Source organism: Elgaria multicarinata, chromosome 5 (assembly GCF_023053635.1).
Source record: "Elgaria multicarinata webbii isolate HBS135686 ecotype San Diego chromosome 5, rElgMul1.1.pri, whole genome shotgun sequence".
NCBI lineage: Eukaryota > Metazoa > Chordata > Lepidosauria > Squamata > Anguidae > Elgaria > Elgaria multicarinata.
In genome coordinates this window covers 3,431,481-3,457,523 of record NC_086175.1, presented here as the reverse complement: position 1 = coordinate 3,457,523, position 26,043 = coordinate 3,431,481, and the positions used below count along the sequence as shown (strand labels likewise).

Here is a 26,043-nt window from a genome sequence, read left to right as displayed (position 1 = left end):
ATGCACCAGTTCCAGATTTTGATAGCCAGGAGGACAAGCTGACTGGTGGGAATCCCTCTTGTTTGTTCAAGTAAAAAACAGCAGTTGTATTGTCGGATACAGCAGTTGTGTTGTTGGATACAACCTGGATGTGTCGATTCCACAAAACAGTTGTGAAAGCTCTCATTGCCTTCTCCACTGCTAGCAGCTTGAGGTAATTGATGTGGTTGGCTGCTTCTCGTTTCAACCAGCGAACCTGAACTTTGAGGGCACCACAATGTGCACCCCAGCTCAACATCGACGTTTCAGTAGTTACCATTCTGGGGAGCGTTGGACGGTGGAACGGAATGCCTGCAGTGAGGTTGCCCATAGTCTCCCACCAACTTAGTGACAGCTTGAATGTGGGAGGCATTCTGCTGAGTATCAAACACTTTGATAAACCAATTCTGGAGTATTCTCATCTGCAGCCTTGCAAATGGAACCACAGCATGTAGCCCAGAAGCCGTTGTATAGCAAAGGCTTTGGTTGATGTTCGGCACCGGATTGTCTTGGCTAAGGCTTTTCACACTTGTGCTCTCTTTTGAGGGCCCTTTGTGGAGTCAATGGTTGCTCTGATAAACTGGATGATATGAGATGGTGCGGTAATGTTGTTGCCGGTACTATTAGTGTTGTCAGAAAGGCTGTTGTAGTTGCAAAAAAACCATCTTCTTGGCCGTGGCTCTGGTTTTTGCAGCGTGTCCACTGTTTCATCCATCTTGGAGTGTAACAACCCCACCCCATGAAAAGGAATGTTGTTGATTTATGTTTGTGCTTCATGTGAAAGCCCTGCTAAATGGAACCATGCATGTCTCTTTCCCAGTCTGACTGGGGTGATCGGGACCTGTCTCTGTGTTGACTTGGCTCCGATGGTGCTATTCTGTTCCCGCCACATCTCCTCTGGAAGTAGTGGATAGTATCAGAACAGGGGAGCGTGTCGCACTTACAGACGTAGGTTTTGGTATGGTATCGGCAGCTGGACACATTGGAGAGTCAAGCAGCTTGCTCTCCAATGCCAAAGTGATTGGTATCAGTGCCGACATGGGTACCAAGTTCTCTTTTCTCCTTGGGATCGGGGAGTCGAGCAACGGCGGTAAATGTACTGGTGTGCTGTAAGGAGATGGGGGGGAAACCCTCGGAATCCTTCCATCTGTTTTTCTCCTTATGCAGCTCCTGGTGTTTAGGGTTTCTGATATTTTGGGATAGTTTCTTTGCCATCGCTGTGGTAAGAGACTGTCAGATCAGCAGATGTTCTCTATTTTCCAACACAGTGGTAACCTTCCCAAGTGTAGAGCATGCCATAGTAGCACTTGGTGGTTCAGAGGCTTTTTTTAGGAGCGTCAACCATTTGTAGAGCCTTTTCCCACAGAAGGGATTGAAGTCGGTCAGCCCGGTGTTTTCAGGTTTGTTTGGTGAAGGACGGACAGTGATGGCAGGTTTCAACAATATGTCCTTCACCAAGGCATAAGACACCCAAAGGGTGTCTGTCTGAAGGTGGGAGCTTGCTCCCACGATGGACACACTTTCAAAATGGGGCCTTAATGGCCATGAGCCTCAAGGCACAGTGCGATATAAGATTGTTTGTAAAGGGGGGGGGGGAAATAGGTGCAAAATTGAAAGCTGGAAAATACTAGTAAGAGGCAGGAAAGATAGAAGAAAACTTTTTAAAATAACTCTCTCAGAGAAGTCTAAATATAGAAGCCTCCTAAATTGAAGCTGCCACAATGTTGGTCAAAGAAAAACTGAGGGACTAGGTGGGAACCCTGTGGAATATGCACACTAGGGAGGAGTTCCCGCCAAAATCTCCTCAGCTATAGAAGTTTCCCAAATGAAGCTCCGCACAGGCACAGAGCCCATATTTGTGATACACAGATGACCACAAAAACAACTGAAGGCTTTTTACCTTCTTTCTTGGCAGGAACTGGAATATTTTAATCCTTTGTCTGCATGTAGATAATCTCCAAAATATTTCTGGCCAGCACAGAAAATGTGTGCCAAATTATTCTTGGAAAGCACATCTACTCCCCCAGTGCCACCACCACATACTGTGCTTGGTTGTCAAATGGGAAGCCAAGGAATAGGCCTTCATCTACATAGTCCAACAACGCAACTTTCAACAAGATGTTGTTTCTGATACCATCTTCCATTGGTTTATGAACATTGGGCATTGCGGGTACCTTGTTAGCTCACATGAAGGCAAGTCTGGCAAAGACGGACAGCATAACTGACGCTCATACTATGGAGTCCACAGCAGCTTGCCGAGGTCTTCCATATGAGTAGATGGGAAGAGGAACAGTTTTAAATGAGAGCTTCTGCCACTGGGCCTCAGGGATCTTTAGATTAGTCATCAAAGTCTTCTCATACCTGGGCAGAGCTACACTCACCAGGGAATGTCTCAAAACTACAAGGTAATTATAGGAATGGTAAGAAATGGAGTGGGTTTTGAAATGAAAGACACTGTTTCCACAGGGGCTAAATGAGGAGCTGGAATTCTTACCACCCCTATAGTGACTGTGTAGTTCTGAGACATTCCCTGGTGCTTGTAGCTGTCCAGATATGGGAAGACCTTGATGAAATTTCCCGGTTATAATACTTGTAAGAAACTCAAAGAAAAAAACTTCTCGAATAGTATATAAAAATACATTGCCTTCAGTACATTCCATTTAGCTGCCTTCACAAGACAATTTGTTGTTAATAATTTCTGCAGACATTATAAAGTAAGTACGTAATATTTTAACTGTTTTATATTATTAAATATATGCACAGGCCTTATCAGCAATGTGCCCTAAAACTTTCTACATGTTTTATTTGAATTATGTTATTGTTTTCATATATGCACAGGTTGTGTTTGCAATGTCTCTTATAATTGAAAAAGGCTTTAAATTCTGTGTTGTCTCATACTTGCTTTTTATATATGGACTCTTACATCCCCCTGAAGAAGGCCTTAAAAAAACCAGGAGGCCAAAACGCATCAGGCTTTTGTACAATAAACTTCTCTACAACATCCTGAGACTTATTTCCGTTTTTGTGTACATCTTGGATGCTCACCCGCCTTGCATTCTCAATATATGAAGAACATTATAGATGTAATATTTGAACCTATGGGAATTTTATAAGGAGGTTTGGATTGAGTTTGCCTGCATTAAGCAGGGAGTTGGATCTCTTTACTCCTTCTTTCAGCCAAATTTGTAATCTGGAAGTGCTCTAAACCTCCAAACATGGTTCAATAAAATATGGTAAGTCTTAGTTCAAATCAGATTCTTCACAAATTAAGCCCAAATCTGTGGAGTATTTCCTTGAAATATAGCTATCTTTTCTGAACTGTATTGATTTTACCACATAATCATACAAAGGTGTAGGAGACTAAAAGCAGTTTTTACTTTGTGATTTGTCCTCACTGCTATATAACAGAAGAACGGATGAGATTATGTTTTTGTTTGTCCCCGACCCACCCACTTATTTTTTGTATTTAAAGCTAAAAGAATTTAAATAAATCCTGGTACAAAGGAAGCTAAAAGAACAAAGTGCTTGGATTATTCTGCTGCAAAGACACTGCATGGTGTTCTCTCTGCATTATTGTTTTTCACAGCTCTTGGGACCTCTGCAGAAGCCTTGTATCATAATGTTTATGCAGTGTGCGGCAACTCTGAAAAAGGCAAATTCCATGTCAAGCATAAGTAGGGAAGGAATTGAAAATAAAACTGCTGATATTATACTCCCCTTCTACAAATCTATGGTGCAACCACACGTAGAATACTGCGTACAGTTCTGGCCACTACACCTAGAAAAGATTATTGTAGAGATGGGAAGGTGCAGAAAAAGATAACTAAAATGATCAAAAGGCTGGAGCATCTCCCCTTATGAGAGAAAGTTGCAACATCTGGAATTGTTTAGCTTAGAAAAAAGGTTAGTAAAGCAGGACATGATAGAGGTGTACAAAATTATCCATGGTGTGGAGAAATTGAGAGGGAAACCTCTCTCTCTCTCTCTCTCTCTCTCATAATAATGCTAGAAACCAGGGGCTTCCCATGAAGCTGATTGATGGGAAATTCAGGACAGGTAAAAAGAAGCAATTTTCACACAGCGTATGGTAAAACTATGGATTTCACTTCCACTAGATGTAGTGATGGCCACCACTTCAGATGGCTCTAAAAAGGGATTAGATAAATTAATGGAGAATAAATATATCAAGGCTACTAGTCCTGATGGCTATATGCTACCTCCAGTATCAGAGGCAGTATGCCTGTGTACACCAGTTGCTGGGAAATATGATTGGTAGGGGATTATTGCATTTCTATCCTGTTTGTGGGTTTCACACAGGCATATGGTTGGCCACCATGTCAACAAAATGCTGGAATGGATGGATCCTTGGTCTGATCCAGCATGGCTCTTCTTATGTTCTTAAGACAGAAAGATAAGATCTACCTCAGAGAATTACTTTTCCTTCCATCCAACCTCCTAGAAGCTCATGGCAGCAGAGTTCTTCTCTCCCTCAATTTATCGTCACAACAACATTGTGAGCTAGGTTAGGCCATGAGGGAGGATTTGATCCAACACTATAACACACTAATTCTTTTTAACACTCTCTTCCCAGCCTTTGTGGTACGGCTTTACTCAATGTTGACCTACCATTAAGGGGGGGGACACTTTATTGCTTTCTTATTCCTTTACTGTTGTTGTAAGAATCATAGAATAGCAGAGATGGAAGGGGACTACAAGGCCATCAAGTACAACCCCCTGCTCAATGCAGGAATCCAACCTAAAGCATCACTGACAGATGGTTGTCCAGCTGCCTCTTGAATGCTTCTAGTGTGGGAGAGCCCACAACCTCCCCAGGTAACTGATTCCATTGTCGTACTGCTCTAACAGTCAGGAAGTTTTTCCTGATGTCCAGCTGGAATCTGGCTTCCTTTAACTTGAGCCCATTATTCCGTGTCCTGCACTCTGGGAGGATTGAGAAGAGATCCTGGCCCTCCTCTGTGTGACAACCTTTTAAGTATTTGAAGAGTGCTATCATGTCTCCCCTCAATCTTCTCTTCTCCAGGCTAAACATGCCCAGTTCTTTCAGTCTCTCTTCATAGGGCTTTGTTTCCGGATCCCTGATCATCCTGGCTGCCCTCCTCTGAACACGCTCCAGCTTGTCTGCATCCTTCTTGAATTGTGGAGCCCAGAACTGGACACAATACTCTAGATGAGGCCTAACCAGGGCCGAATAGAGAGGAACCAGTACCTCACATGATTTGGAAGCTATACTTCTATTAATGCAGCCCAAAATAACATTTGCCTTTCTTGCAGCGATATCACACTGTTGGCTCATATTCAGCTTGTGATCTACAACAATTCCAAGATCCTTCTCGTTTGTAGTATTGCTGAGACAAGTATCCCCCATCTTGTAACTGTGCATTTGGTTTCTATTTCCTAAATGTAGAACTTGGCATTTATTCCTATTAAATTTCATTCTGTTGTTTTCAGTCCAGCACTCCAGCCTATCAAGATCACTTTGAAGTTTTCTTCTGTCTTCCAGGGTATTAGCTATCCCACCCAAATTTGTGTCATCTGCAAATTTGATAAGTGTTCCCTGCACCTCCTCGTCCAAATCATTAATAAAAATGTTGAAGAGCACTGGGCCCAGGACTGAGCCCTGCGGTACCCCACTCGTTGCCTCTCCCCAGTTTGAGAAGATTTAAACTCATTCAAGGAAATTAGGTGTTCTTTGACCATTTGTTTATCAATCTCAAACTGTAATCCTGCCCCCTCAACTTCTGCTTCACTTTTTCCAGGGGGGTCATAGACCCGGCTTTTGGGAGAAGACTGAGGCAAAGTAGGAATTAAGCACTTCAAACTTTTCTTTGTCATCTGTTATCAATTTGCCATCCTCATTAAGCAGTTGAACCACCATTTCTTTCCTCTGTCTTTTACTACTCACATATCTGAAGAAAGCCTTTTTATTGCTTTTAGCATCCCTCGCTAATCTCAGCTCATTCACAGCTTTAGCCTTCCTGACGCCATTTCGGCATTTCTGTGCCACCTGTCTATACTCTTCTTTTGTAGCCTGGCCTTCCTTCCATATATGTATCCTTTTTTGTTTTCAGGTCATCTCTAAGCTTTTTGTGGAGCCACATTGGTTTCCTCTGTTGTCTTCTATCTTTTCTCCTTGTTGGAATTGTTTGTAACTGTGCCCTTAAAATTTCCTTTTTAAAATACTCCCACCCATCCTGCACTCCTTTTCTCATTAGGCTCACTTACCACGGGACCTTACTTATCATAGTTCTGGGTTTATTAAAATCAGCTTTCCTAAAATCCAGAGTACGTGTATGGCTACACTCAACTTTTGTCTCCTTCATAATCAAGAATTCAAGTATGATGTGGTCACTTTCCCCCAGATTTCCCGTAACTGCCACTTTATCCACTAAGTCATCCCTGTTGGTCAATATCAAGTCAAGGATTGCTGATCCTCTAGTTCCTTCCTACACTTTCTGTAGGAGAAAGTTATCACCCACACATGTCAGGAATTTCTTGGAAGGGACGCTTTTGGAAGTATTTGTCTCCCAACAGATAGGGTAATTGAAGTCCCCCATCACTACTACATCACACTTCCTTGAAACACTGGCAATTTATTTCTCAAAAGTTTTGTCCTCATCCTCTCCTTGATTGGGTGGTCGGTAGTAGACTCCGATTACCATATTCTTTTTATTCCTTGCCCCATTTATTTTAATCCAGATGCTTTTGATGGGGCTCCCAGTCTGATCCACCCGTATTTCTGTGCAGGGATAGGTATTTTTAACATATAGTGCAACTCCACCTCCCTTTCTATTTCTTCTGTTCTTTTTGAACAAGTTATATCCTTCAATTGCTATATTCCAGTCATGGGAGTCATCCCACCAAGTTTTAATTATACCTATGAAGTCGTATTTGCCTTCATGTAATAAGAGTTCAAGTTCATTCTGTTTGTTTCCCATGCTCTGGGCATTAGTATAAAGACACCAAAGACCATGTGTTTTATAGTCTAGCTTTGTTCCTACATTGTTGCGGACACTATTTTGGGGCACTATTGGAGCTGTTCTCTGTACTGTGGTGCCTTGGCCTTCATCCATTGTTGCCTCGAGGTTTACGTCTCCCGCCCCCGTAAGATTCAGTTTAAAGCCCTCCTGATCAAGTTCTTCATGCTGTGGCCGAACACATTCTTTCCAGCCCTTGTGAAGTGCAACCCATCCCTTGCCAGCAGTTCATGTTCCAAGTAGCATAGCCCATTGTTCCAGAATCCAAAACTCTCACGTCGGCACCACCTTCGTAGCCAGTCGTTCATCCATAGTATTTTTCTTTCCCTTTCTAATCCTCTTCCAAGAACCGGGAGGATGGATGAGAAAACTACCTGGGCCCCAAAGTTCTTCAGTTTCCTTCCCAGAGCTTCAAAGTCTGAAATGATTTCTTCGTAGCTCTGCTTAGCAACATCTTTTGTTCCCACATGGATGAGAAGAAAGGGGTATGTGTCCGTGGGTTTTATGAGCTTTGGTAACCCTTCAGTCACATCTCTAATCTGTGCTCCAGGGAGACAGCACACCTGGCGAGTCCATGGGTCTTCATGACATACTTGGGTTTCAATCCCACGCAGCAGGGAGTCTCCCACAACAACTACTCTTCTCTTCTTCTTGGTTGACCTACCTTCTGCCTCTTGTTCACTGTTGCATGGTGTCTCCTGTACTTCTTCCTCTGCAAACTGTCCTTCAGTCTAATCCTCCAGTAGCTGAAAGCGGTTGCTTAACTCCAATGGCCCCACCGGTGCAGAACGCCCTCTAATTCCTCCTCTCCTAACTGTCACTCTTTTCCAAGGAGTTTCCTCTTCATTGGCTTTCCTCCCCTCAGCATACTCCACTTCTGCTTCAGCTGGCTGTTGTTCTTCAATCTCATGTGCTTCTTGTTGCTGTTGCAGTTCCACCGTTCGGTCTCAGAATTTTTCATCTTCTCTTATTCCTTGGAGGGCGGACACTCGCCGCTCAAGTCCTCTCACTTTTTCTTCCAAAAGTGCCACCAGCTTGCACTTGTTGCAGGTGTACGCCATGTTGACCTGGAGTGCCCTGTAGTTTATTTCCCTCTATTATGAAAATGGTTATATTTCTATACTCTATTATTTTCTACCAGCAGCAAAAGCACTGGTAGAAAACAATGCAGAATATCCAGCATATATGCTTCTGGATCACGACCACTATCTAACAGCAATTTCATACTTTAAACTTCTGAAAGGATTCTTTACTTGTGCTAGTTCCCATTAAATTCTGCTAAGGACAACATGCATGCCTATTTCTGAAGGACTTGGAACGTGATGGAACATAGTTTAAGAAACACAATTAGACAAAATTATCTTATGAGAAACAAAACATTCATTAGTAGTGCCGACTTCTAAAAACGTTAAGACAAAAATAAAACTACACAGCTTTTTCTGCACACTGTTCCCACTAATCCCCAGTCTGCTGTTTGGACTGAAGGATCCACCAAGGAGCAATACCATAAAACATGAGGGATCAGCTGCTTTGGTAACCAAAAACTCAAGATATCCCTAGTTGATCAGTACCTGCTTAAGCTGATCTTTCAAACGTTCTTCTGTTACACCAAGCGCTCTCATACCTCTTGCTCGACATGCTGCTTGTAGCTCTTTAACTGTCAGGCTATCCACATCTTCCTCAGCTATTAGCTAGATATGACACAAAATTAATATTTTACCAATTAGTATTAAGAGATATCATCATTACCGAAGAATACAATAATGAAAGAAACTTCCAGCACCAAAACCAAGGTTAGAAAAAACAGTTTTTATACTAATAATGCTATGTTCATGCATTGTGGACTTTAAAATAGTTCTACTTAATTTGTGAGTTACGCTAATCATCATTAGTGGGTAATATTTGGATGGCCCTGCACTACCCATGAGTAATTGCTGTTATCACTTCTGTTCAAGTAGGATTCATCTTCTTTTTGTCACCAAGGTGTCCAGTGTGTGGGGTTGCTGTTTTTTACTTATCGGGGAAAGATCTGTCTCTCTCTCTCTCTCTCTCTCTCTCTCTCTCTCTCTTGGACTGGGGCTGGGGAAAATGGAGTACATGGACAGAGTTTAATATTGGTAAGAATCTCAGTAGGTAAGGGAGAGTTTTACAAGTTCAGGGAGGGATCTGCTGTCTTGAGGAGTTATATGCTTTGCATATAAAAGGCCCTAGGTTCAATCCCTGACATTTCCATCAATAATAATAATAATAATAATTTATATCCCGCCTTTTTCCTAGTACTGGGACTCAAGGTGGTTTACAAGATTAAAACATGTACAATTAAAACATATAAAAATAAATTACAAAGGTTAAAATAGAATTAAACCTACAGTAAAATTAAAAACATGTTAAAAAATTTAAAAACAGTAGCAGGTAAAAAGGGCGGGATCCAATACATTAACACAAGTCCAGTATAGTTCCAAAAGCCTGTTGAAACAAAAAAGTTTTTGACTGCCTCCGAAACTGTAGCACAGAGGGAGCCAGCCTAGCCTCCCTGGGATCTCACATAGCAGGGCATATGTTTGAGATTCTGGGGTGGGGGGTGCTATTATAGCAGACAGGCTATATGAACCAAAGTAGTTCCTCATACATTGTGTTATCTCAAAAAGGACATCAGAGCTGGGAAAGATAGAAAAGAAGGCAACCAGAATTATCGGGGGGGGGGGGGGTGTTGCAGGCCATCCACAATGTCATTTTTTACTTGCACTAACATCGGCATGGTAAGAGCAAGTACCCATGGCAGACCAATTGTACATAGGGTGACAAAGAAGATGTATGTCCTTAAAAGTGACTGTCACATATTACATCCCAGCATGGCTTGGGCTACTTTTGGAATATTTCTTGCATAAAATTACAGGTAACGATAAATGCATAATAAGCATTAAATAGCAATGTGGGATGGTTACAATTGGTCCGGCAGTCCAAAGACATTCTTCTGCTATAATTGATGGTTTTGTTACTCAAGCCTTTATTTATTATTTATTTATTGCACTTCTATACCGCCCAATAGCCAAAGCTCTCCAGGCAGTTCACAAAAACCAACACCACAAAGTACAATTTAAAGTATAAAGCTAAACCACAATGTAAAAACACAATATAAAAGTACAACCAGAATAAAACCAAGCAGCAATACAAATGTTTAAAATACAGACATTTAAAGTACAGATTTAAAACAGAAAGTTAAAAGACTAAGCTAAAAAATGTTAAAATACTGCAAAAATAAAAAGGTCTTCACCTGGCATCGAAAAGATTATAATGTAGGTGCCAGGCAAACCTCTCTAGGGAGCTCATTCCACAGCCAGGGAGCCACAGCAGAGAAGGCCCTCTTCCTGGTAGCCACCTGCCTCACTTCCTTTGGCAGTGGTTCATGGAGAAGGACCCCTGAGGGTGACCTTAGCGTCCGGGCAGGTACATATGGGAGGAGGCGTTCCTTCAGATAGCCTGGCCCCAAGCTACTTAGGGCTTTTAATGTTAATACCAGCACTTTGAATCGGGCCCGGACCTGGACTGGCAGCCAATGAAGCTGGAAAAAGACCGATGTAATGTGGTCTCATTGGCTAGTCCCTCTTATAACATCTCACCTGTTGAAGAAATACTTCTACTACTAATATATGTTTGGTAGCATAGCTCCTTATCTTAATATACACAATTTGTATAATGTGTTCAAATTGGCTCATTACTTTCAGATTTGTGATCTTGAAAATTATCTTCAAGGTAATTTTTTAGGGTGGTATCCACCCACATCTTCTTGTCATGCTATGTATAATTGATCTAACATGGGTGCCTGCTTTTAATATGTCAACACTAGTAAAGCATTTTTTGGATGTGGGTTGGCTATTTTACTTAAGAAGAAGGGATAAAGCACTGGTCGTCAATCTTTGAAGCACATTTGAAATTTTGAGAGTTTTGTGGCCTCTCTCCAAAAATGGCTGCCATGCAGGGAGGGTGCCATTCACAAAATGGTTGCCATGGTGGACATGGCCAGACACAAATCACCCACTTCTAGAAGGCAAACAGGTGAGGTTAAAAGAAAATAATTTGCCCAAGGAAAGGCAGAGGTGTGGTATGAGCTCCGAAACACAAAACCATTTTTTGAAACAGTTTTCTGCTCCAATACCCATTTTTCAGAAGGAAAAGTAATGAAGCTCAGACACAAAGAACTTGAACAAGAAAACAGAATACAAGGCAGAGGTGGGTTCTGAGCCCCAAACAACATATCACATATTCAACCCCACAAAAGCACAACAAATATACCCATTTCACAGAAGAAAAACTGGTGATGCTCAGAGAAATACACACCAACCCTCCCCAATCCCCCCTCGCCTGGGAAAATGCACCCCCCCCAAAAAAACCCCAACCCCCAGCTCACACACTATTTAAAGTAACAGGCAAAGCACAAACCACCACAGAAAAAGACCCAAGCAAAAGACACACAGCACAGGTAACATCCCCCCACTCCCCTCTAGCCCCCCAGGACACTGCCTACCATCCCCAGCTAACCTTTTTTCTCTCCTGGGCAGCTGGACATACTTCAAATCCAAAGCATGGGCTACAGCCACCCACCACCATTTTTATTTTCTAAAATTGTCTCTGAGGCCCAGAGGAATTCATTACAATAAAGATGGTGCTGGAGGTGGACACTTCACTTTGCATCATTCCAGCTTTCCAATTAGGAGGGACAAGAAGCCTGGTGGGCGCCAACGGACAGGTCCTTGGACCCCACATTAGAAATTACAGCACTAAACATGGGGGGGGGGGTATTATGGGGGAAACAAACAAAAAACTTGGTAGATGGGGCAACAGCAAATATGACAGATATATAAAATTATTAGTACAAAGACAGTAGACAGGAAAAAATGGTTCACCTTATTCTTTTTTCCTTCCTTCCCCAATAAGAGCATAAGACTCTTAAAACTAGGACCTGAAGACATCCAATGGAGTTGATAGACAATAAATTCAGAACTGACAAAAGTACTTCTTCACACAATGCATAATTAACTAATAAAATCTGCTACTGTATGATGTGGTGATGTCCTGTAGAGCTTTAGAGTGCTTTAGAAAGGAATGGAAAAATTCGCAGAGGATAAAGCTAATAGTCATTAACAGACTTTATTAGATGTTTTGAGCAATATACTACTGATTACCAGAAACTAATATATAAGAATGATCTCTTCCTTGTGAGCTTCCCACAGTTTGACACATAATGCTAGACTGTCATCTGACCCCACAATGCATGTTCTCATGACCAGCTACAGCTCTCAACACCTTCTTTACATCTTTTGAGTCCTCATTTTGTCTCTATTTTCTTTGGGCCTTGCAAAAATCCTGCAAAGTTTACAGGAAAGTAAACTGAAGTTTAGTAATTAGATAATTACTAATTAGACAACGACTGCTAATTAGGTTCTACTCCATTGTACTCTGTTTGTTTCACAGACTATTGCTGTCCTAAGATAGAAGCAGTCTGATCAAATGTACAAGACTCTCAGATGAATGGAAATCTCTATCCTAAAATGCAAATTCTTAAAATAAGAATTTTAAAGGCCAAGAGAAGCAATTGAAAAAAGTTAACAGGGAGAGATCCTCTTACTTTATCATCAGCTTTGATAGTTCTCAACCTCATTATCAGCTGGAAGCGGAGAAAGTTATTTGTTCCAATTGACTGAAGTTCTAGTAGTTTACAGAGAGCAACCAACTGGGGTCTTGTGAGATTATCAAGGGTTAGTTCATCTTCAAACAGTTTAGAGAATCGTAAAATTTCTTCATTGCTTGGTCTTTCACCAGTTTCACGGATCTGAAAATAGAAAATGCATGTTATAAAAGACATACAATGGTTTCCATAGTGTTCACTTAAAAATGAGAAATACTAATATGTAGGACTTATCACAGAGAAATAAGACTTAATATGTAGGACTTATCACAGAGAAATATATTAGTATTCCACCTTTGTATAGCTTGGAAACAGGTACAGAAATGTGATAGTTTCACCTTTCTTTTTAACCAAACCAAACCAAACCAACAACAGGAGGGCTATAGTACTCAAAGATGCCAAAAGAAATGTGAAAACTGCAGTTATTGTTTGCAAAAGTCTTCAGCATTCCATGTATAGGGGTCTGGGATAAAATTGCTAACTTGAATTTCCAGTATGCAATTACTAGGAGAGATCATCCAGCAAAATTGAATACAATATTACTAATATGCTCATGACAGCCAGCATTATTTCCCCCCCTATCAAATCCAGAACCAGATGTAGGTTCTTTAAGGCAATGGCTCACCATCATTATGGGTTGGTGAAGGGGAATAAACAGAAGCTGAATCCATAAACACAGTGTGAAGGTTTGAGATCTACAGAAACAAAGTAAAAAGGCCTGAGGTTTTCTGTTGGGGGGGGGGGCATCCCTGAGAGGAGTAGGTTCATTTCCCCAGTTAAGTTTTATTTCTTCAGGTTTGAAACAGTACTTTTGTTTTTGGGGAGGAGGGGATAAAAGCAAAGAGCCAACCTGGAAAAGCCAGCCAGAAAAGACAGGAGCATAGAGAAGAAACAGCCTGGGAAAATTTAACTGCAGCTTAGGGTAGGGTTGTGTTTTGCAATTTTTATTTCCTTTTAATGCCTTTGTATCACTCAATTCTATTGACTAAATACCTTTATATGTAATTTGGTTGTTTTAATATACTAGTAAATTGTTGTATTAAACTTCAAGTGTCTGGTGTGCCAATCACACCACGTCTACAGCCTAAACTCCACATTGCTGGGAAGAGGAAGGTAAAAGAAGGAAGGTCGGACTCTTAAGGAGGCAAGAGATCCTTAGAGGGTCCAGGACATGGAAGGAACCTTGACACACAGCTAGGAAACTGATTTGTGTGGTTTAGAGAAGACAGGGCTAGCCACTGCGGCTCTAGACCTTGCAATGATTCTTGAGAACCAGGTAACGACAATGGCTAGGAATGCTCTCTCTATTTGGATCTCATAAGCCAGTTGCAATCTCTTGTGTAAGATAGGGATCTAGTCAGCTATACATTGTCAACTTCCACGGCTGGCTTCCTGCAATGTGCATTACCTGTGCCTTTCAAGAGTACTTGACACAGAAATCAGCTGCCTGTCTGACAGGGAGTAGCTATCCACTATGGCCATCTTTGCACAATTTCACTGGTTGCCTATTAGCTTCTGGACTCAATTCAAAATGTTGGCCATCACACAGCCTGGGCCCAGCATACCTAAATGAATTCCTTCACCACCCATATGGACCCTTCACCCTTAAGATCTGCAGAGGAGGCCTTGTACTACATGCCTTCTACTTGTGAGCTGAAGTCTGGCATGTGGGGCAGTGCCTTTTCTATTGTAGCTCCGATTTTGTTGAACAACTTTTGCAAAGATAACCACCACACATCATTACCTGGCCTGTTGTTGGATAGTTAAAATGTTTCTGTTCACCGGGCATTTTTGTTTTACTTTGTTGCTAACCACTTTTGAGTTTAATATACTATTATGATGTTCTTTTCTCTCTCTGTCTGTCTGTCTCTCTCCCCCTCTCTCAATAAATAAATATATAAATAAATACTTTGTTACTTCTTTAGGCTTTTGAAAATCCTTTGTCATGCATTTATAGGAAGAATATGGACTGTTTTACAAAAAAACAAGCACCCTTAGACACGTGCAGCTACTTACACATTTCTTTAGACCCTGATCGAAGCTATTAACTTACCAAAATGATGGATTCTCCATGTTGAAATAAATACATCATGTTTACCCAGATATGTTTACCCAGATATTGTCCTATCTGCTAACTGTTGGCTTACCTATTGGTGCTAAAACTTTAGAACACAGAGAATAGGAAGTGCAGTACAGATGGCAACTGCTTGACTATTCAGTACAGACTACTCCAACTCTGATTGCAACGTTCTGTATCTCGACAAAGGCAAGTGTGTTTGAGTGGACAGGCCATGTAGTATAAGCCTGCTTTACATGCACTGCTTTGCATACTAAGAAAGCATTAGAAATTGCAATATTGAGTGCAGCAGTCGTCATCATCATCATCATCTTAAAATAGGTGCTATCCCAATTGAACACACGAGCTCTATTTATACAGTTTTAATTAGGGAACTGCATTAAGGAACATTTATGCCAGGATGAGTGGTACATCTGCTCTTTAAAGAATTATAGCACCAAAAAGAATCTATTGAATTTTAGGTTCCTTGTAGAGCAATCTTCCACAGTTTGGTGCCCTCTAGTTGTTTTAGACTATTTCTGACCACTGGTCATGGTGGCTGGGGCCAATGGTAGCTAAAGTCCAAAATATTTGAAAAACAGCAGGCTGGGGACATCTGTTGCAGAGGTTTGAAATGTTTGAGGTCATTTTACTGCAATGCTCTTATAAATGGATTTTTAAAATAATACAATTTTCCTTTGAATGAATCATATTAACAAGCACAGGAAAACACGATAGAACTTGGCATTCCAGACCCTTTCGACATTATTATTATTATTATTATTATTAATTTATTTATATAGCACCATCAATGTACATGGTGCTGTACAGAGTAAAACAGTAAATAGCAAGACCCTGCCGCATAGGCTTACATTCTAATAAAATCATAATAAAACAATAAGGAGGGGAAGAGAATGCAAACAGGCACAGGGTAGGGTAAACAGGCACTGGGTAGGGTAAAACTAACAGTATAAAGTCAGAACAAAATCAAGTTTTAAAAGCTTTAGGAAGAAGAAAAGTTTTTAGCTGAGCTTTAAAAGCTGCGGTTGAACTTGTAGTTCTCAAATGTTCTGGAAGGCGTAAGGGGCAGCAGAAGAAAATGGACGAAGCCGAGCAAGGGAAGTAGAGGCCCTTGGGCAGGCGAGAAACATGGCATCAGAGGAGCGAAGAGCACGAGCGGGGCAATAGTGTGAGATGAGAGAGGAGAGATAGGAAGGAGCTAGACAGTGAAAAGCTTTGTAGGTCAACAGGAGAAGTTTATATTGGATTCTGAAGTGAATTGGAAGCCAATGAAGAGAGTTCAGAAGTGGAGTAACATGGTCAGAGCGGCGAGCCAAGAAGATGATCTTAGCAGCAGAGTGGTGAACAGAAACCAACGGACTGATGTGAGAAGAAGGAAGGCCAGTGAGAAGAAGGTTGCAGTAGTCCAACCGAGAAATAACCAATGCATGAACAAGAGTCTTGGCAGAAGAGACAGACAAAAATGATCGAATCTTGGCAATATTATACAGGAAAAAATGACAGGATTTAGCTACTGTCTCAATATGAAGAATAAAGGAGAGCGAGGAATCAAATATAAAGCCAAGACTATGAGCTTCCTTGACTGGAGTAAGTGTAACATCATTGACAGTAAGAGAGAATGAGAGATGCGGAGAAGGTTTAGGAGGAAAAACAAGCAATTCAGTCTTTGCCATATTAAGTTTCAAACGACGATGAAGCAACCAAGCTGAGATATCTGAAAGACATGCCGAGATACGATCGTGAACACCAGGAGAAAGATCCGGAGATGAAAGATATAATTGTGTATCATCGGCATACAGATGATATTGGAGGCCATGAGATTGAATAAGATTACCCAAGGGCAACATGTATAAAGAAAACAACAACGGACCAAGCACCGAGCCTTGCGGAACCCCTACTGAAAGGAGAAAATTAGAAGACGAGCTGCCATTAGCCAACACGCTGAAAGAGCGACTCGCTAGATAGGAGGCAAACCAGTTATAGACAGAGACACAAAATCCAAGGTCATGAAGGGAATCTAAAAGAAGATCATGATCAACCGTGTCAAAGGCTGCAGTTAGATCAAGGAGAATAAGAACGGAATAAAGGCCTTTAGACTTGGCAGTAAGAAGATCATTGGTAATCTTAGTAAGGGCTGTTTCAGTGGAATGCAAAGGACGGAATCCGGATTGAAAAGGATCCAGAGCAGAGTTGCTAGAAAGAAAATCAAGACAACGAGAGTAGACCACACGCTCCAGGATCTTTGAAACAAACGGCAACAAAGAGACACGTCGATAGTTAGACAGAGATAGCCTATCAAGAGTAGGTTTCTTGAGAATAGGAGAGACTGTAGCATGTTTAAAAGCAGAAGGAAATGAACCAGAGGACAGAGAAAAATTAATAATATGAAGCAAGGAAGGGAGGATAGCAGGGATAAGATTAATAAAGACGCGAGAAGGAATCGGATCACGAGAGCAAGTGGAAGGCTTCGAAGAGCGCAGTATTGTAGACAGTTCATCAGCTGAGACCGAAGGAAACGCAGAGAAATTTGCAGGAGGAACTGACAGATGAGGAACAGGAACTGGAAGAGGAGCAGAGCTGGCCAGATCAGAGCGAATAGTTTGGATTTTAGCATTGAAAAAAGAGGCAAAGTTATTAGCAGACAGAGAGGCGGGGAGAGATGGTGGATTAGGCTTCAGAAGAGAATTGAAGGACGCAAAGAGCTGCTGAGGATGCCTAGCATTTGACCGGATCAACGTTGAGTAATACTGCTGTTTGGCCAATGAAATGGCAGAAGAGAAAGAGGAAAGTACAAATTTGTAATGGACAAAGTCCGCCCAGTCCCTGGTCCTACGCCAAAGGCGTTAAGCTGCCCGGGTTTTCCTCCGGAGTAGAAGTTCCGTTTGACCGGCTTCGCACCCACGGCAGAGAGCCTCAGGCCGAGAGCCCTTGTGCTCTCGCCCTTCGGCTCACGCCTCCAGCAAACTGGAGGCTGAAATACCTAAAAGAGGCGGAGCAGATGCTGAAATTCAAACAGACCAATCAATGTTGCTCAACAGCTTCTCTGCTGAGCTTAATAGCAGCTGCTCATCAAACTGCTCATCAAACTGCTCAAGCTGCTCATCATTAAATCAGAATAATCTGTTTAACAGCTGAAACCTCTAGAAACGGAGGAATTCAACATGGGCCTCTAAGAAAAACTAAAGACTGCCAAACTCTGAATCTGGGACTTTGGGGTGAGGAGTGAGTCAATGCAATGACCTCACCCAAGACACTTCATTCCCTAAAGGTCCTGTTGGGAGAATGAAAAACAGTTAATTGGAGACTGTTCAGCAGTGCATAGCTCCAAGATGGAGCAGGATCCCTATTGAACTTTGGTTGCTGTCAGGGACATGGCTCTCAGCACTTCCATTTCAAAGCGAGCTGAAAAAGGGGTTTAATGCCAACAATGGGCGTTGCTAGACCTACCGGGTGTTCCGTCGTTGAGGAGCGGTGAAAGCGGCTTTTCCCGTTCAGCCGTGACGCCTCATGCTCCACACCTGCCTTCGATTTGTGGCGGAAGTTTGCGCCGGTTGTGCTGCTGCCGCCGCGAGCACGGTTGCGCAGCCACACCGGCCTGATTGCCGCGGCTTTTTTTTTCGCTCGCTGCACGGTTTGCGCAAGTCCGAAAGACCGCAAACTTGCGCAGCCGTCAGCGATGCTGCCGCCGGCCCTGGCGGCGGCAGCGGCGGCAGTGCCAGTGCCAGCCGAAGTGCTGCTGGTGCTGTTGAGGGTCAACATTGATGCGCTCACTTCCTGATGGGGGTCGTGGCGGGTGTCATATGACCCGAGGTCAATCGTCTGCATGGCCACTCTGTGCCTACATCTCCCATCATGCCTCTGAGGTGTCGGCGGCGATGACCGCCTCTGTGCCCTGTGCCCCATCCCAAGGAGCCAACCCACATCTGGCCGTAGCCATGGCAGCAGCCCACAAACAGCTCTGCCCTCTGCCAGCCTGGTACCCACACTAACAGGCAGCGTACAGCACCGCCATTATGCGGCCACGGTAGCTGCCCACCGCAAGGAGTCACCAGCCACTTTTCCGTTCCTCCGTTCCTGCGCAAACTGTCACTGGGGAAATAAAAAAAAAAAGCCGCTCCGCCGCGCTGCCCCAGCTGGTGGACTGCGCGCAAATGGCGGAGGCGGCTTGACCGAAGCCGCTGACCACTCCCCCTTAGCACGCCTTTTCCTGACCAGTGCCGACCGCAGTGACCTCACATCCTCCCACACGTACTCCGAATTACCGCGGGACAGCAGGAAAAGGCGCCCTAAAACTCACTTTTTTAAAGTCGGGAGAAAGAGGCTTCACCGCGGGATAACGGCGGATCCTCGTGAACGTCATCTGGAAGCCTCGACGTGACTGCGGAAGGTAACGCGCGCTAGAGCCTCGTCTAGTAACGCCCAATATCAATCAATTAATTATTCCACATGATTGCCTCACGCAGAAAGCCTTGTCTTTTTTCCAGCAAATACCTAGGGCCTAGAGCAGCCTTCCCCAACCTGGTGCCTTCCAGATGTTTTGGACTTCAACCCCCATCAGCCCTTCCCAGCATGGCCAATGATCAAGAATGCTGGGAATTGTTGTCCAAAACATCTGGAAGGTACCAGGTTGGGGAAGACTGTCCCGGATAACCAGTTTTGGTTTCATATAAATTACCTTAGACTGCATTACTTTATTTATACAGCAGGTCAGCTGGTCATGACTCTTCAAGTCTTAAATGGATGATCATCACCAGGCTTGTGACTAGGTTATAGCAGAAGATATGCTCTTGCTTTTATTTAGTGTTTTTAATCTTTTAAATTTATATTAGCTTTTATAATGTATTTATATATTACAACTGTTAATTCCTTTAGGCACCTAGTGCAGAAAGGCAGTGTATACATTTAAACAATAAAGCAATATATGAATGGATTAAATATTTTACCTTTTGAAAGAAGGTCGAAAAGTCTTTAGTAGCATTCCCTTTGGCTGCTTTATTTTTTAAGGCTATCTCTTCGATAGTATCTTGAAGAAATTTAGCCAGTTCAAGCTTCACTCTTAGTTCTTTCTTCAATCTCTCTTCCTATAAAGAATATATATATCTATATTAATAGAAATACCCTCTGGACATGCACTATTTCTTTTCAAATTCCTGTGTCTCAATAAACATAAAGAAGGCCAGACTGAGTATTACAACGCTTAGTAGCAAATGCCATCATAGGCTTTTCCAGCCTATGCACATTTACCCCAAAACAGGTCTTACCAAATAAATGAGGCTCACTCCCAATTAAAAGGTGGGAAAGATTGTATCCTTACATATGACTATCCAAATGTATTGCCGCTCCTCAATACATCATCAGGATGTTTCTTCATGTGCATACACTTAAGTTTCTTTTCCTTTCTTAACATTTGTGTAATACATATACTGCGCAATTTTACAAAACCTGCCCACAATAATAGATTTGATCTGAAAATGCTTATTAATATCATATTCCTGCAGCGAATTCTTCCAACACTATAGTTTTACATAACAGAGTGCTACAAAAAAAAAGGACTATGAGTCTACATTTTGTACATGCTCCTGTTATCACCCAAACAATCAAATGCTATGCATAAACCCACATGCACTTAAACACCACAGGTTCCTATAGGCAAGGATTGATTTAATTTTAAAATTTTAAAATATTATTAGGCTGCTTTTCATGGTACAACCCTTTATTTATTTAAAGGTTTTATACCATGTCTTCAATAAAATTCTCATAGTGGCTGATACAACAACTTTCAACATCTGATTATTTCTTTCAAATTGTATTGTCCCATCCATATATGATCAGATGCATGTATAATCTAAATTTAAAATTCAGCTTTCGGAATGGTTTGGTTTAAATTACAGCTTTAAGTTTTCTCAATAAAATTTGTATTAATTTGGTTAACGTAGCCATTTAAATTTGCTGATTTGTTAACCATATACTGGCTGTGTTCAGACAACATGACAATCAACAATGGGGTAATAACCAACTTGACAGTTTATCGAGGATGTACTTCCTACACAACAGGATAATAATCAACCGTGGTGTGGATTAGGATCAGCACTGAGTTGCCTATTAGTCCACACTGAGTTGACTCACTCATCCCCCTCCTTCCCTCCCCACTCAGTCCTCCCATGACAACAAATAGTCATTGCTGCCAAAAATCTATCCTGCTGGCTGGACTAGAGCAGCAGGCACAGCTTTGACCACTCTTGCCTTGCAACTCTGTGGCTGCTAAAATAACCAATGGTGACCAAGGAAATAACCAATGGTAACCTCCACACAACATGATAACCAATGGTGATTCAAATAGCCAACTATGCACAGCGTTGGTTATTTCAGCCAAATAACCAAATGTTGGTTAAAAAAAACTCCCTCCACACAACATGATAACCCATGGTGGGTTAAATAACCAACTGTTGACTATTTAAACCACTATTGGTTATTGTGTTGTCTGAACCCAGTCACTGCATTTATGCTTTCTAGAAAGCTACACATCTTAAATATATTGCAATGATTTTACTATAAATATGGAATAGCTCGGGAACACTGCTTAATATATAATTCTGTTCATGATTTGTATCTATCTTGATTAGATGATGCGGAAATCCACTAGCCCTTGTACAGATATCAAGACAATTGTAAAAACATATTGTACACTTGTGCCAGATTTATAGTTGTTCTCAAGGATTTCTCTTTATATTTAATAAGACTGAAAGTACTCATTTTCAGACGTGCTTCAGCAGAAGTCTGTTTGTGCTAGAAGGAGGCGGAGGCGGACAACAATTCCTCCTTCCTGCTGTAGCTCCCTGAAAAGCTGCTCGGGGGGGTTGGGGGACCCAATGGAGCAGCATAGGAGGTGGTGCTGAGGCCTGAAGGAGTAAATGAAAAAAAAAAACACTCCCCTAATTCTGGTAGGGAGGCCTCTTCTGGATACTGGTTCCCTCTGCGAATGGAAGGAGACCTGGATCCAACCCAATGTGGAAGGAAAATAGCTTGGGGGGGGGGAGAGGGAGAATGGAATTGAACTATTCCCTAATCATTTATAACTCAAAGGTGGCGGGGAGACGTCCTAGAAGAAAAATAAATTCTAGTTTTTAATGACTTTTTTTTAACTAGACATTCTGCAACACTGAAGATATAAAATTCATTAAAAGCAATATTTCAGCTTAGAAAACCAGCATTGCCACAAGGCATTAAAACCGCAAATCAATATTGTAGTTACCTTCTTAGATTTTGTCTCAAATGTTGAAGGAAGCATACTGGGGAATAGCTTTAAGGCTATAGGGAGAAGGAACTCCATGAATGGAACAACAAGAAAGACTAGGAACGGGACCAACCGAAAGAGATCAGCGCATATCCGAAGGAACTGTAAACAAGTACATAAGAAAGTTACTGTTTAACACATCAGGATGTACAGTCGATATAACAGCAAGTTCTCACCATTCTCTCGGCACGCTCTAAAGAGGGTGAATGTGGTTAACCTTGAGAAGTCTACTCACTTCTTAAATCAGTTGTAAAGTGTGAGAAAGTGCAGCAATACAGACCATGGATGACTTTGTCTTATTCTGTAACTCCATCCTTAGATACTGACTTGTTCTCTTCCTATGGAGTGAAGACATATCCCTCTATCCACTGCTGCAGTGCTTTTCAAAACTTTATTTATTGCATTTATATTCCTCCTTTTTTCCTCCAAGGAATCCTCCTCCTCTTCATTTTATCCTCACAACAACCTTGTGAGGCAGGTTGCGCTGACCATCTGTGACTGGCCCCTAGTCACCCAGTGAACTTCCATGGCCAAGTGGGGACTAGAACCCGGATCTCCCAACTCCCAGTCCAACCCTCTAACCACTATACTGCACCAGCTTTGTCACTACATCCTGGTCCTTTATTTATTGATTTGTGTTTAAGGTCTTGCTGCTCTGCTGCTTTTTTAAAAGCTGTGATTGCTCGCTGGGAGGATTTTATTATTTTATGCTGGCAATAGTGATATATTAGTCAGAAACTGGCTGAATATTGATGGGGGTACACTTATAGTATGGCCATGGGTAGTGGGCAGTATGGCATGGTAACAGGTCAGTTGAGAAAAATGATTAGATATCTTACACTTGTTCCCTCTTCTGGTTCTTCCTCCAACTGGATGGCTCCTTTATTTATTTATTTTATTTCATTTCTATACCGCCCAGTAGCCGAAGCTCTCTGGGCAGTTCACAAAAATGAACCTTGGTAGCTTACCCTACGGTTTTCTCTTGCTGAATACCACTTCAGTTCAAAATACATTCTCTTTCATACGTGATTTAATTGTTGATGAGGTGGGCAATCTAGTTTGCATTAGGCAGATGAGTTGGAAGAATAAGACTGGGTTTGGATGTCACAACAACCCATGATGGGTTAAATAACTGTAATCAGTCAGTTTTTTTTAACCCACGATAGTTATTTGGCCAAAATAACCCACTCTGAGAACTCATGGTCTGGAGAGTGGGTTATTTAACCTACCATGGATTATCGTATTCTGACATGGTCACAGTGGGTTATTTTCATTGCCTACAGAGTCACTTGGCAAGAGTGGTCAAAGCCGCTACCACCATTCTCCTCCAGCCAGATTTCCATGACCTTCCCTGCAACTGATCATGCTCACAGCCAGACACCAGCCTAACCCTTCACCCAGCAGTGCACTGTGCAACCTTCCCAAGTGTCAAACACTGTCAGTTAGCAGAAGCTGTGCAGGGTTATCATTTTGCCTTAGGTGCCTCCTTGCCAGGGGATACTGCGTATGAGGTTTTGTCCCACTCCTGCAAACTTCCATGGAGTTATAGTGGCAACTCCCTTTTTGGCAAAAAGGTGTGTTCACTCATGTAGCTTTCTCAGTGAGCTGGGTTTCACAAGGCTTATGTGCATCTGTTCTAGAGGTGGCTGTGTATGAAGTTTGGTCCTGATCCTGAAAAGTTCCAAGGGTCTATTTTCACCACCCTCTTTTGTGCACCTGGTTTTTGCTCCATTGTGTGTAATCATGCAGGGGTCTGATGGTGCATAAGGTGCCTCATTAATAGGGGAGGCTAATTATAAAGTTGGGTCCTGATCCTGCAAACTTCCAAGGGTTTATCTGCGCCATCACCTTTTTGAAGCACTTGAGCTTTTTTTCACTCTTTCATGTTTAATTCGGCAGGGTTTTGATGGTGTATCAGGTGCCACCCGACTAGCAGAGAGGTGTGCATGAGGTTTGGTCCTTCCAGCACTTTAGAGCCACACACACACCCTTGTCAGGGTGATGCTGGAAGTGATGAATTAACCACTCCCCTCTCATTGGGATATTGTGGAAGGTTAAAAAAAAAAAAGATTGCTGCAATGTTGTCAATGGGTGAAACGGCGCCACTGCTGGATCTGAAGGACTGCAGCGGGACCGGGGTGGGGTGGGGAATGACTCAGATTATGCACAGTAGTTAATAAGCTATGCACAATAGCTTATTTGTCTGATCATGTGCAGGATAACAGTAGCTTATTTTCAAAAAATGCTACTGTGAGTAGTTTATTAACCCATCATGGTTTAAAGTGACGTCCGAACACAGCCTAAATCTCTCCCAGAAGTGCCCTTCTAGGTACTCTGTGCAACACCAGCACAGACTTGAGGGTCAGGGTGGTGGTGGTGGTTGTGGTCCATTTTCAATGCTAATCTTCAGCATGTCATATGTTGGGCATTCAGGACAGATTGGAGTATCTATTACCTCCACCCCTCTTCCCCTTCGTGTCTGAGCTAAAGCAGATGGTCTTGTAGTTGATGCCAAAGACTCCCAAGGTGTCTTGTTCTACAGGACCTCAACAATCATGTCAACAGCAGGACCTGAAGTGACTCAACATTTCAATGGTGTTGTCCCAACATGTCATTTGTTCAACATATGTAGCAAAACAAATTCTTGTTTTGGTTTTCTCAACTGGACAGGAAGATGGCGTTCTGAAAGTAGGAGATTTAACATCCATCTCAGTGTCATGATCAGGTCATTTCCTTTTGAGGTTTAGACTTACGCTAGCTGTTTCCCTCTTCAAACATGGGGGAACCTATTAAAATGTTTCGATGGATTCTAGATGACTCTGGTGGATTTCCCGGTTGATATGGCTGCCATTGCCATCATAACCCTGGTTGCTCTGTAGAGACTGCTCCTTTTGCTCTCTTTAAGGCACCAGCCCCTTTAAAATATCTTTAAAGCCTCTAATTTAGACTGGAATTAGACTGCTCCTGAAGAAACCTAACCTGGGCCCTACAAATCTGAGTAACAAAATCTGTTGCTAACATTCCATTTCTGATGAGATGTTCAAGTGGGTGATTGCCAGCCAATTCCATCACATGTGGATGAAACGGAATGTTTAAACCAATTTCAAACTGGGCTTCAGGCCTGGATTTGGAACAGAAACTGATTAGTCATCCTGTGGGATCACCTATGCTAAGTGGGTCCCTGTTGATTCTCTTGGAGCTCTCAGTGCTTTCAGTACCATTAATCATGATATCCTTTGGGATGGACTGACCAAGTTCGGTCTTGGAAGCACTGCATCACAGTGGTTCCTCTGCTACTTGGATTTGACAAGGTAGTGTTGGGGGATTATTGCTCTGCCTCTTGGCAGTCACATTATGGGTTTCTACAATGCTCTATTTAATCCGCCATTGCATCTACACGCAACAGAAGAGTTCATCTGGAGATGAGGATTGAGGTGTCATGAGTATGCAGATGACACTCAACTCTCTCTTTCTCTTCATCTAATCAAGATGAGGCAGATGTTTTGAATCAATGCCTGGTTAAAGTAATGGACTGGATGAGGGCCAATAAACTGAGACACAAGGCAGACATATTGTCTGTGGGTTGCTTGTTTGCCTGGTCTAGTGGTTTTCAATTTTTTCTGGAGTGGGTTGTACTCTCCATTTAGGATCAGGTTCGCAGTTTGGAGATGCTCCTAGGTCCATTATTTTTACTCATGTCACAAGTGACCTTAGGCTGATATACCAATTATGACCTTTCTGGACAGAGATAGCCTTCCTACAATTATCCATCTCTGGTAACCTCCTATTTGGATTATGGCAATACTCATAGAGATACCCAACAAAATGTTAGTGAAACTTCAGCTGGTTCAAAATAGGGCAGCAACATTACTAACTGGGTTGGCCATTCTGATCATATCATGCCAGTAGTTTTCCTTCTACAGTGGCTACTAGTATGTTTCTAGGCCCTATTCAAAGTGCTGATTTTAAAGCC

General features: G+C 42.2%; 1 protein-coding gene across 2 annotated transcripts in view; it reads right to left on the bottom strand.

Annotated features, from left to right (window-relative positions):
* LETM1 (leucine zipper and EF-hand containing transmembrane protein 1) overlaps positions 1 to 26,043 on the bottom strand; it is a 78,638-nt gene that overhangs the window by 38,068 nt on the left and 14,527 nt on the right. For both annotated transcript variants that reach the window (XM_063125904.1, XM_063125906.1), the window contains exons 4-7: positions 22,029 to 22,172; positions 19,720 to 19,857; positions 12,640 to 12,843; positions 8,585 to 8,704 (exon numbers count right to left, since the gene is read on the bottom strand). In XM_063125904.1, the coding sequence (XP_062981974.1) occupies positions 8,585 to 8,704; positions 12,640 to 12,843; positions 19,720 to 19,857; positions 22,029 to 22,172 (606 nt within the window). The remainder of the gene's footprint in view (positions 1 to 8,584; positions 8,705 to 12,639; positions 12,844 to 19,719; positions 19,858 to 22,028; positions 22,173 to 26,043) is intronic.